A 12,522-nucleotide genomic window follows, 5' to 3' on the forward strand; every position below is an offset into this window, starting at 1 on the left:
TAGTGGGGTCAGCAAAGCCAAAATGGGGACAATTGAGGGCTTAAAAAAAGTTAAAGATGTTATAAAGAGACCAAAAAACTGTGTGAATGGATGGCCAGCTTTGGGCTGGGGATAGATTCCGCCCATGGTGTTCACCAGAGCTGTGGGTACAATGGTCCCTGTTTAAGGGCAGGCCTGTGCTGACTTGCCTGACTCTCAGAGCATCATGCTAAGACCTGTGACATGAAGAATCTGTTATTTTTAAATGACCTGGATACAAGTGCAGTCTTGCATCTTCCTCACACACCTTGACTCAATCTGCAGCATGTGATCACGTGAAGAATGCAATAAAATAGTCAAAGCTGAAGTTTGTTTTTAAAATAGACTAAATTGGGGCCCCTGGGTAGCTCAGTGGGTTAAGCCTCTGCCTTCGGCTCAGATGATGATCTCAGGGTCCCGGAATCGAGCCCCGCATTGGGCTCTTTGCTTAGCCGGGAGCCTGCTTCCTCCTCTCTCTCTGCCTGCCTCTCTGCCCGCTTGTGATCTCTCTCTCTCTCTGTCAAATAAATAAATAAAATCTTTAGAAAAAATAGAGAGACTAAATCATAATTCTCTTCCATTATGGGTAAATACTGTTTAAAAAGATAACTTGTTAGATTTTGTTATTGATAAATATATATATATTTTGTTTTTAAAGATTTTATTCATTTATTTGAGAGAGAGAGTGAGCGAGAGGGCATGAGTGGGGGGAAGGGGCAGAGGGAGAGGGAGAAGCAGGATTCCCGCTAAGCAGGGAGCTCAAAGCAGGACTCAATCCCAGGACTCCGAGATCATGACCCAAGCCGAAGCCAGACACTTAACCAAACTAAGCCACCCAGACAGCCCTAAAATATTTTTCAAAGTTCAAAAGAAATAAGAATGATCAATGTGTGGTCAGGCTCTGAGTGCTTAAAATAACTTTGCTTCCACCATAGCACATTCTCCATGCTTGACATTTTCTCTACCGAAATTGAGTTCTAAGTGAATTTCTGAATATTAGAGATCATTGTGTGTTGTAAAAAATTAAAGAAAAAATTTCCATAAAGAAATGACATGGTCCTGATTGCCACTAAGATCTTTGCAAGTGACTAAAATGCAGTTTTTGTACCTGCAGGTTTTAAATCCATTCTACGTGTTCCAAGCCTTTACCCTAACTTTGTGGCTGTCTCAAGGTTACGTAGAATACTCTGTGGCCATCATCATCTTGTCTGTTCTCTCCATTGTCTTAAGTGTGTATGATTTGCGACAGGTAAGAGCTGTCTGGGATTCTATTTCGCTTCTGGTGCCCACACAGCAAAACCTACAGGATTTCTACTGAGAGCAAGGAGTTGCTTTGTTAAACTTATGTCATAAAGCAAAAAGCAAGGTCAATGAGGGATCTCAGGAAAAGTGCTTCAGGACTGGCAGGTAGATGAAAATGTTCTTGTAAAGTCTAATTATTGAAGGCCGAATGGCATACTATGTTTGGAAGGACTCTGAGGTTGTGTCTGAGTATGGTGGGAAAGAATGCTGTGATGGGTTAATGATGCCAACATAGTAACTTTCCATTATTCATCTTATAGCCATTTAAAGCCTTCCTTTTTTTTTTTTTAAATAAGTCTTATAAATAATATGACAATGCATTCTGAAATAAAATTTTCTGGAATATTACTTACAATCCTATAGTCCCTGCAAGTCTCAGCTTCCCACAACATCTTTCTAGAAAATGTTCTGCAACTTTGCTTAAGAGTCATCAGGCTGAATCATGAGGCCACTCCAAAAAGATGTCTTGCTGTATTTATTGTATATTTTTTGAAAACTTGAGCATGGAATTAGCTTTGTATACATGGGGCTGAGGGGCAGATGGTGGTACAGCACAATGTGTCAGTCTGTCAATCCTACTGACCTGTTGAAACCATCTCGTCTCCAACTTCATCCTTCACTGAGAGAGAAGGAATTAAGATCCAGAGTGCTTGTTCCAGGTCAGAGGGGGGTTCCAGATCCAGGGGGTTCATGAGAGAGTCGGGGCTTCTGGCTCCTTATACAACAAAATTCTACTGCACAGGCAATATTTCATCAGCAGAAAGCTAGTACCACAGCTGGGGATGGAAGTTGAACACACGTGTGAGAAGAGAGACAAGTTCTAGATGTCCGCAGAGCAAGCTCTGAGCATGTGTCAGTAAGGTAGACACGGGGTGTTGACACAAGAGTCACTGAAAGGGACCTTTTATTCCAACTCTATTTCAGTTGCTCAACAAATATTAGGTCTAATATTGGTTCTTTATCTGGTTTAGATCCTACAAATTTTGAGTTATGAAATGTTGGATGAGAAATGAGAGAGAAGCAATAAGTATGTAAAAAGTTAGAAAACAGAACCTAAACATGAAAAGTTAAATGAATGGAAATTCTATGAACTAGAGAGAGGGGATGACAGGGCCCTGTTTTGTTTATTTGTTTCTGTTTTTTCATTTCTTTTTTAAAAATAAGTGCTCATGTGTGTTTTTTTCACAAACTAATTTAAGTCATGAAAATATTAACAGTGACCCGTAAACCGCCTTTGGTGGTGGTGAATACTTTCTTCCTGGCTGCCAAGCCAGGGGGTGCAAAAGCATGCAAAAGCCTGAAAATAGATAATAAAAGGATAATAAAAGATCTGACACATTCTGCCAGCCACAATAGGAAACCATAGTGTCCTAAGCTTTTACCTTGGTCGTACGACAATGTATGTAATGTGAAGCCCTCAAAATCCCAGATTTTGAGAAATCTTTGCTTTATTAGAATATCTAATTTGATACCTGCAAGCCATTCATACACTTTCTGGCTTAAGTCAAACATCAGTGAATACGGTCCTACCCTCACGTCCTTCGTTCCACAGGAAAGACAGTTACATACATTCACTCGAATACATCATCACAAACCATCTAAATGTTCTCAGGAAAAATACAGAACTCTCTGAAGACGTTTGTGGTGCTGAGATCTTATCTACACAAGTTCAAAATCTCCCCCTTACCTCTCCTATTTGTGTTACTTGACACTATTATAAGCTTCCTCATCTTTAAGAGGTGTGTGTGTGTGTGTGTGTGTGTGTGTGTGTGTGTGTGTGTTTTGATGTTACAGCTGAGAGAATTAAATTGAACCATGAATTTGAATATTTATATTCCTGGTACATAGTAGATACTCACAAAATATTAGTTCTTTTTATCACTAGTATTTCTGTCATTGTTTTTATTATTATGTCTGGAGTGGGCAAAGTTGGCAGTGGACAGATGGGAGCGGGCACAGAGATAGAAGGGAGGAGCCCTATAATGTGAATAGGGAAGCGTCATGGGAATATGGGGACAGGGCTGCTAATGACCACTGGCTCACTCATTGTATGACACTCTGGACTCTGTTTTCCCTGGATTCATTTTCCTCAGCCGTAAATGGTGGAGGCTATACTCTATTTTTTTTAGGTCTCACCATGAGGGTTCTATTATTTTGCCCGGGCCACAAATAAGGAATGAAAAAGAGCCCTTGAAAATTCAGAACACTACTAAGAAATTTTCTGACCACTAGAAATCTGGGCGCATGTGTTAGACTGGAGTCACTTCCTATTAGACCCTTAGGTGCAACTATCAGGTGTTAGCCTGCCTATCAGATAAACAAATCAGGTCAGGATGTATACAAATAATAGAAACCTACTTAAACTACCCTAATCATCCAATGGATATATATTATAAATATGTACCAGTAGTCATAGAACCCAAGGACATAAAGTATAGCAGACTTCAACAGGGGCTGGACCCATGAACTTGGGTTACTCTCTCCAGCCTCCAACTCTTTGACAGGCATGAAATTAAGTACACATATTTTGGAGCAAGCGCTCTGCCACCCTCCTCTTCTCTGACCATTGAGAGCACCCCGAGCTCTAGCAGCCTGCAGCTAGTTTGTTTCACTGGCTCTATCTTTCTTTGCACTGGCACGCATAGTTGGAACAGGGGTCACCAAACTCTGGAGAAGCCAGTTTGTTGACAGGAATGATGCCAACATAACTTTTTGCCTGGGATCCAAGCCTAAGGGCTTGAAGCTGTTTGTTACACTTTATTAGGAATGTGATCTGAGAAATGCTGCTAGCTAGGACCAGAATGGCTACCTTTGATTCCTGTGTGGGGACAAACAGAGAAAACACTATGCAGAGAAAGAGCAAAGGAATGAGCCAAATACACAGGGAAACACAGAGGTGAACAATATGGAGTCCAGGGGAGAGGCTGAGGGAGAAAGAGAGGGTAGAGGGAGAAAGAGAATGAATGACCTGCTCCTCATAGCTTTTCCTGTTTCTGTTGGGATCCCTTGAGACCCCTGGCTTCGCTTCCCACCTTAGGTTTATATGACATCCCTGTATCTTCACAAATTTTCACCTGCCTAAGCCAACTTAACAAATTTCTGTTACCTGTAATCAATGGGTCCCAATTAAATGGGGTGTTACCACATGCTATTTTACACCCCCCCCCCCGAGTGTTTCCACATATTTCCCCCACTTAAATACTGTTTTTGTTCTACACATTTCCTATCTACATGTTTATGACAAACTTCAGTCTCTCTTTCATAATTTCTTTACAGGGGTGCCTGGGTGGCTCAGTGGGTTAAAGTCTCTGTCTTTGGCTCAGGTCATGATCCCACGAGGGATCATGGAATCTAGCCCCGCATCGGGCTCTCTGCTCAGCGGGGAGCCTGCTTCCTCCTCTCTCTCTCTCTCTGTCTCCCTCTGCCTACTTGTGGTCTCTGTCTGTCAAATAAATAAATAAAATCTTAAAAAAAAATTCTTTACAATGCCCATTTCTTCACTTAGAACTTAGGTATAACTGTCTTGAGGGAAACAGAAAAGAAATACGGAGATTCCTGGGGGAAGGGTTACAGAAAAAAATAGGTTGATTCTTCACTCTAGAGGGCAATGTTTCAGTGAGAGAATTACTCAAATCTCCTAAGCTCTTGACCTATTAAATCAAAATATTCAGGGTAAAACAGGAATCTGTGCTTTTTCACAGTTTCATTACAGGTGATTGCTATGCATGCAAAAAGTTTAAGAGCTATTGTTCCAGAGGAATCCACTAAAGGACAATTTCAAGCACTAGGATCCAAATACATCTGTTTATTTATTAATGGCATCATCAGTGGACATATTTTTCACTCTTTCTACTCTATAGGATGCACAGAAATATTAGTTTATATGGAGATTTATTTATATACTTATTAATTTGTTTTATTAAAACAGGAATGTACTTTGAGTATTAATCTGGAACTTGTATTTTTCACTTATAATACATTCAGTGGCCATCCACCAGGAATAGTTTAGAATAAATAATTCTAAACCATGTTTCAAAAATCATGGTGTGACATTCCATGGTATATCATAAGTTATTCAACAATCCTTTTCTTTATGGAAAATAGGGGCTTCCTCTCCAATTTTCCCTAAGTATCCTGAATTACACACAACTACACTATAGATGTATCCTTACATTTTAGTGTTCACAGTTTTTTTTTTTTTTTTTTTAGCAAAGCAACCAAACGCCATGTTGTTGAATCAAAAGATACATGTATTTTGGATGTTAATAGATACTGAGATATTATTTTCTTCAAATAAAATAACAGCAACATATGAGAGTATCCATTTCCCCAGATCCTCACCAGCATTTGGTGTTATATACTAATGTTTATAATTTTTCAAGCTAACATTTTTTAAATTATGTCCCATGGTTGTTTTAATTTACATTTTGCTGATTATTGGTGAGATTAGACACATTTTTCTCTAATAGATATATGCATTTTTCTTTTCTATTTACTGTCTCTTCATATCCATTGTACATGTGGAAAATTTCATTTTATTAATCCATCTTTTTTCTTTTGACCTTGACTTTTCCCAGGTATTTAAAAATGTGTAGTCAAATATGTTTCTCTTTTCTTTCCTGGGTTTCTGGGTTTCCTGTTTTGCTTATCAAGTTCTCCTTTTCCAAAAGTAGGTATGCTCTGTTTTTCCATTTGTAGCTTTCTTAATATTTATTTTAAAATCCTTAATGAATCTTGAACATTCAGTTTCTACATTTTAATAGTTCCAAAATGCCTTTGCTTAAAGCAGCGACTGGCCTGGGAACTTCACTTGAACACAGTACTGCCAAGAATTCTTTAACAAAGAGACACTAATCCCATTAGCATCTCCTATTTGTTAACAAAGCTTATCTGACACCCTGTAAAGCGACTGGTAACACCACTGCAAATAAGCTAATTTCCTGAAACTATCTTTGCAGTTGAAGTCACAAATCCCCAACAATCAGTATTTCTTTAGCTCTTCACTATTTAAAGCGGGTTCCCACATCCGTAACAGGCGCTTGTGTGGGGCAGGGCAAACTCTAAAAGGATACACTTGTGACGGTTGTATTCTCCCACCACCGGCGAGGGAAGAGCAGGAACAGTCAGGGAGGGAAGTGACTTGCTCAGGCTTGCGGTGTGACGGTGGCTGTGAGGACCATGGCCCCAGGTTTCCTGATTCCAAGGCAAGTATTTCACACCGTCCCACTGAACAAAATTTCAAAGCGACCTAGGAGTTTCCTTGCAGCAGTAAACCATTGTTTGATCATTTTATTTCAAAAAGACTGGGGAAAGGCTTTGCCAGGAATGGAAGGACCATCTTCAGCCCTCTCTAAATCCTGCTAAACAAATACCAGCCTTGAAAATTGCAAGAGGGACAGTGGTGTCGGCAGGAGCGGAATAAGCTATCATTCTCTACCTAACCTAGCGCCAAATCACGCCGCAAAGAGAGAGAGAGTAACCTTGCCTAAGCCGAGAAAAACCCCGTGGCAGCCCCTAACAAGTTTGGTGCAGGTGTGAGTGCAAGTTGGGTTGGCATTCAGCTGTATTTACACTGAGCTGATTCGCACACTCCATCGCTGGCTCCACAGGCCGCTGCTAGAAATAGCGCGGAGGGTATCTGACCCATAGTGCCTTGCCTTCGGTCATGACGGAACTGGACTCAAAAGATACCTGAGTTAATGCCCTCATGACTCATCTCTGGAGGAAATCCAGCCACAGCAAACACAAGGACACACAGCAACAGATGCCGAGTAATAACAATATGCAAATTAGTCTTGGAAACGGATCCTGGTCCCACTAAACAGGGACGGGAGAAACCAGAGGGGGCCTGAGGAAAAGCAGGCAGCGAGCTTCCAAATCAGGGCAGCATCACAGCCCTCCCTTTCTCCTAACTGGTTCGTTGTCATAGAAACGCGCGTTTGTAGAGTTTCCTGGTACATTAGCTGGAAGAAGATGCTTACATTATCCTTCTCCAGTGTTGTTGGGAGGAGTAAAATAATTCAGTTCTATTAGATAAGTGTTTGCTGAGGGCCTACTATGGGATAGACTCCTAGGGTACCTGGATGAGTACTTGGGTCTTCTTTGAACGGCCTGCTTCCCAGGGGACACCTGACAAAAAACAGCTGTAATGGAATGTGATCAGGTCACTAATACTGGTGGGAACACAGACAGCAGAACAATTAATCCTTTCTGGGGATGTTAGTGACATACAGGGTGGAGGTGACATTTGAGAAGGGCTTAATGTGAAGGATTCGGAAGAGTTTGCTAGTGGAAAACCTGAGTGAGCATTCGGAGTATGAGCTTGAACAAAGGCGCGGAAGCATGACAGGTCTCGCAGAACACGAAGCCTGATGAATAAATCCGGCTTGATGCCATAATGAGTTTTGAGAGTTACAGTCAATCATTATGAACTCATACTTCACCACTTCCAAATGTGTTGATTATCATCCTCTTAAGCTAGGTTGAAGTTATCATGGCATTGACTAAAAGAGTTTGCTAAGCAAGAAAGTAACTTAAAGAAATTTATAAGGAAGGTTATTTGTCTTCTTACAGGAAAAAAAGCTATTTTCAAGCACTTTAGGAGAATGTATTCATCAACAGTGAAGGCTTTAGAGCCAGATGAACTAGGGTTTTATTGTCAATCTTAATACTTAGTAAGTGAATGATTGTAGACAAGTTACTTTAACATTTTCAAGCCCCTATTTTGTCTTGGTTTTGCTTTTGTTTGGATTTTATTTTGTTATATGTACATTGGAGATGATAACATTTTCATTGTCGGATTAGTTTGAGGAGTAGAAAAAAAAATCAAGCAATACATTCCAGGTGCTTACCCACTGTGCCTGGCACAGAGTAGTTGCTTAATGTTCTAAACCGTTTAAAAGTAATAAACGTGAGCCATTAGAAACGCTGGGTATTTCCCCTATGAAGCCTTGGGGGCTTTGAATAAATCTCTGATATGCAAAATAAATCAGTATCAGACCATGTTCAGTTTTGTAAGGTAACTGAAAATGATTCAATTCAATGTCACTTATTCAGGGAGAAGGAACAAATAACTTATCATGTGAAATTTCTTACATAGGGGTACATGGCTGGTTAGTGTGTACACCTGACCCACAAATCAGGAATCCTGACTGAATCCAGTTTTCTTGTCACAGAACCGAGGCTGACTTTCTCACCATTATCCATCATTAAAATGGATGCCCCACTTGGCAAGCCACAGGAAGTCAATTTAAGGCACTGAATATGTACCTAACTAACAGTAATACACCTGGGTGGCTCAGTTGGTTAAGCAGCTGCCTTCCGCTCAGGTCATGATCCCAGCGTCCTGGGATCGAGTCCCACATTGGGCTCCTTGCTCGGCAGGGAGTCTGCTTCTCCCTCTGCCTCTGCCTGCCACTCTGTCTGCCTGTGTTCATGCTCTCTCTCTCTCTCTGACAAATAAATAAGAAAATCTTAAAAAAAAAATTGAAGTAAAGAATAAATTGTTCTGTATAAATAAAAACACGGAATTTATTATATTTCTCAAGAGGAAAGTTACGTAATTGTGTGTAATACTTGTCTTAGTCTGGTGACACTGGCTACCATCAGCTAAAAATCATCAATAGGACAGATAAAAATAATTGACCCTAACATCTGAAAGGAAAATTTTATACTTGCATTAAGCTGGGCTGTGTTTCAGTACTGTTGACAGTATTCAGATCTTTTCTGAGTATCCAGGTGAGCCGGGCTGTGCCTTCCAGGAACGCTCCAGCTGATGGCGCCCCCTACAGTCGATATGGTGAACTGTGTGGAGAATATACTCTCTCACCTCTGCCTTCCCCTCTCCTGAGTTTTCCCAGGAGACTCTGCCTCCACTTCTCCGGGCAGCTTCCAATTCCTTCACTCTGCCCAGGGTCATATCTCAATGAATTCCACCCCAAGCAGATCTTCCCAGCTGACGCACTTCGACAATTGTTTATCTAGCAACAACTTTTATTAATCATTAGTACTTACTGAGCTCTTACCATGGTAATAAGTACCTCCAAAGGGAGAACCAAGATAAACACTAACTAAATTTTAAAAGCCATCTGAAACAGATACTGCTATTGTCTCCATTTTCAGATGAGGAAAAGGGAGTTAGGTTGAATAATAATGCCTTACTGGTAGTGCCAGGCTTCCAAAACGAGAAACACTGGTCTAGTCTGCAGACATCTCCAAGATGAAAATCCACCTGTTTATAAAGGAAGGGATGGCTGTTCCACATAAAATCAAAATAGCCCAAATATTCCCAGGCTCTTGCAATGTAAAGATCAAATTCAGCTTAATTATTTTATAGATGGGAAAGAGGTCCCAAGAGGGAAAGTAACCTGTTCATGGTCTTGTCTTTCCCCTGCTTCATCATGTACCTTGAAGAAGTGCAGCCTCAGGACTTAGTGTTGGTCCTGGGGCAGGTTGATTGTGCATTATGTTTCCTGGAATTGAAATAGTATTAAATGTATTAACATTTTTATTGCTACTGGTTGGGGGATGGCCAGGCTAGGGGTTGGGGTAGGGAAGCAGAAGCATCAAAAGCAGAGCTTGACCCTTTGCCCACAGTCACTTTGGCTGTGATGGCAGGCTCTGTTTTTACCGTGCTAAGATTATGTAGTTTTCAAGTTATGGACTATCCGATGTTTAAATGTGAACTTTGAATTGGCAGCAATCAGTCAAGCTGCACAACCTTGTGGAGGATCACAACAAAGTCCAGGTTACGGTCACGGTAAAGGGCACAGGTAAGTGATATGTTCTGTCAGCTTCAGCATCCTAATATTTCAGGGTGGAATCAGTCTCATCTGTTACTGATTATTAGTTGAGGAGAAAAGTCTTCTCTGATTAAACCCAGGTCTTGGGCTAAAGTGAGGCAAATAAGGCTTCTAAGATGCAAAACTTAAGGAGGAAAGATCATGCTAAATTACCTCTGCATTTGCAGGACCCGGAAGGTGAACCCCTCACTGAATTTTGTAACCTGGGTACTTCGCATGCCTTGCCTTGATTGAATCATTTAAACCCAGTGTCTGGGCTGCTTCCAGTTCCCTCTGCCTTCCATACTTCACTCATTTGAATGTTGCTCAGTAAACCTTCTTAAGGCTTTTTAAATTCCCTTAATAACCATCCCAAACAGACCCTGAATCATAACATTTCAATCCGTTATCCAGAATCTAGCCCTGAATAATTCTTGTAAATTGCTGATGGCTGGGCATTTGGCATTTTCTCTGGATTTAGCCTGGGGTGGGGAGGCCATGGTTCTTTGCAAGGAGTGAGGAGCTTCACCCTAGGGCAGCAGAAGCTGTCTGAATGATTTACACTAGGCCCCAATCCAAAGTGTGCCAAGTGGTTTAAGAACCCAGCCCCAGCAAGTAAGCAGCATTAAAGGGGCACCTCTTAGATGACCGATAGCCTGGAGTATCTCCTATGGACAGAGAGCTGTCCCAAGTACTAAGATCAAGGTAGAATCTTGTTGCTCTGGTAATCTTTAGCTATGGATCCGGCTTCTGTGGTTCTACAAATGAGCAGAAAGGAGCTGGAGCAAGTGAATGTGTAGGGTGGTCCTTGGTCAACAGGTTGGTTTAGAGTTCTCAGCCACTTGCATTTTTCAGTAAAAACAGGAATAGATAAGCCAGTCATGAAACCTTTGCTGTTGTGTAGGTTTGCAGGAGCTGGAATCCCGTCTCTTGGTTCCTGGAGATACTCTTATTCTTCCAGGAAAATTCTCATTGCCTTGTGATGCTATTCTGATTGATGGAAGCTGTGTGGTGAATGAAGGCATGCTCACAGGTAGGCTGTTGTCATGGAGCTTCTCCTTTCCTGTCCAACACCTAGGCCAAGAGTTAGCAAAGTGCATCAACACATCCTTACCTGCTTTATACCAGCCTGATAGTAAGATGTGGGGAGACAGGTGAGGGAGACACAACTAGGCTATTCATGCAGATGGAGACTCCATATATACAAAGAGGAAACATTTAATAACTTAAGAATCAAATGACAATAAATACAAAATTTTTTAAATAGAAGAAAAGTCTAATGCATGTGATTGATTCATTTCCTGATGGGTGGGGTGAATCGGGTGAATTGGGTGAATGCATAAGACTACTTGGTGCACGGTATCTTCATAAACATGAATATGGTTTACACGCCTATCCAAACACAACACAACAGGAAACCAACAGTTCTCACAATTGGCAGGGTACAGAGATTTTATCCAACCCTGCTCTCTGTAGATGGAAAACTGAGCCCCAGGATTCCCTGGGAAGGAGATTGAGTTGAACCTTCAAGGAAAGGCCGTATAAAGTTCTGTTCTTTAGAATTGTGTTTCCAGTTGATCTTACTGGGCAGAAAGCCAGTTTTCTTGTAATGTTTTGAACTGTCATTCTTATTCTTGATTGTATTTTGTAAAGTTCACTTGAATTTGTGTAATTAGCAAGGCACTAGGTATAAAATATTCTTCAGTCCAAAAACCCTGCAATACACAGGACATCATGATAAGAAGAAACCATACAATAACACAAAATAGAAAATATTTGGTTTTTGCTGCTTACAAATTGTTGTATTTTTCTGTTTCCGAGTTGCTAAAGACAGGAAAAATACACACACACATGCACATGTGCATGCACACACACACACACACACACACACACACACACAATGTTTTTAATATCACCTAAATGTAAAGTACATTACCAATTCCTAAATTGCTCAACATAAGCAGATTTCATATTAAAAATGGGTCTGCTTAATTTAAAATTGAGGCAGGAAAATGTAGTAAACATAAATATGCTCGGTATAATTACAAAATCCTCCTTTAGTGTGTTGAAATCTAACTGCCTTATAATGATAGCGATGAGGATTTGCATACTGATCATATCCTTCACCCAGAATGTTGCCATAGTACCCGATGCACAAACCTCAGGCCCAAGAAAAACTGTCCTCCTCACTCCCAGGTAGCAACTCTCTCACATTTCCAGCAGCCTGCCAGTGAAGAATGGCTTTTCTCACTGGCAAAGGAGCATGGCTGATCAGGGGAGGACTGATCAGGTTTGTGCCCCTGGGTGTACTGACTTGGGTACATCGTTCTTGCCTTGATTCCAGGAAAACTCAGAGAGTTCCGGAGAAGTAGAGAGGGTAAACAATGCTGCTTTTCCACAGTTTTCCAGAATTGACCTAAAA

The 12,522-nt window shown here is 41.0% G+C and overlaps 1 protein-coding gene across 1 annotated transcript in view; it reads left to right on the top strand.

The window, feature by feature from the left end:
• ATP13A5 (ATPase 13A5) overlaps positions 1–12,522 on the top strand; it is an 86,039-nt gene that overhangs the window by 10,346 nt on the left and 63,171 nt on the right. Inside the window, exons 7-9 of the mRNA XM_059388338.1 lie at positions 1,133–1,267; positions 10,019–10,091; positions 11,005–11,133. Of these exons, the coding sequence (XP_059244321.1) occupies positions 1,133–1,267; positions 10,019–10,091; positions 11,005–11,133 (337 nt within the window). The remainder of the gene's footprint in view (positions 1–1,132; positions 1,268–10,018; positions 10,092–11,004; positions 11,134–12,522) is intronic.

The sequence above is a fragment of the Mustela nigripes genome, chromosome 2 (assembly GCF_022355385.1).
Source record: "Mustela nigripes isolate SB6536 chromosome 2, MUSNIG.SB6536, whole genome shotgun sequence".
NCBI classification, from domain to species: Eukaryota; Metazoa; Chordata; class Mammalia; order Carnivora; family Mustelidae; genus Mustela; species Mustela nigripes.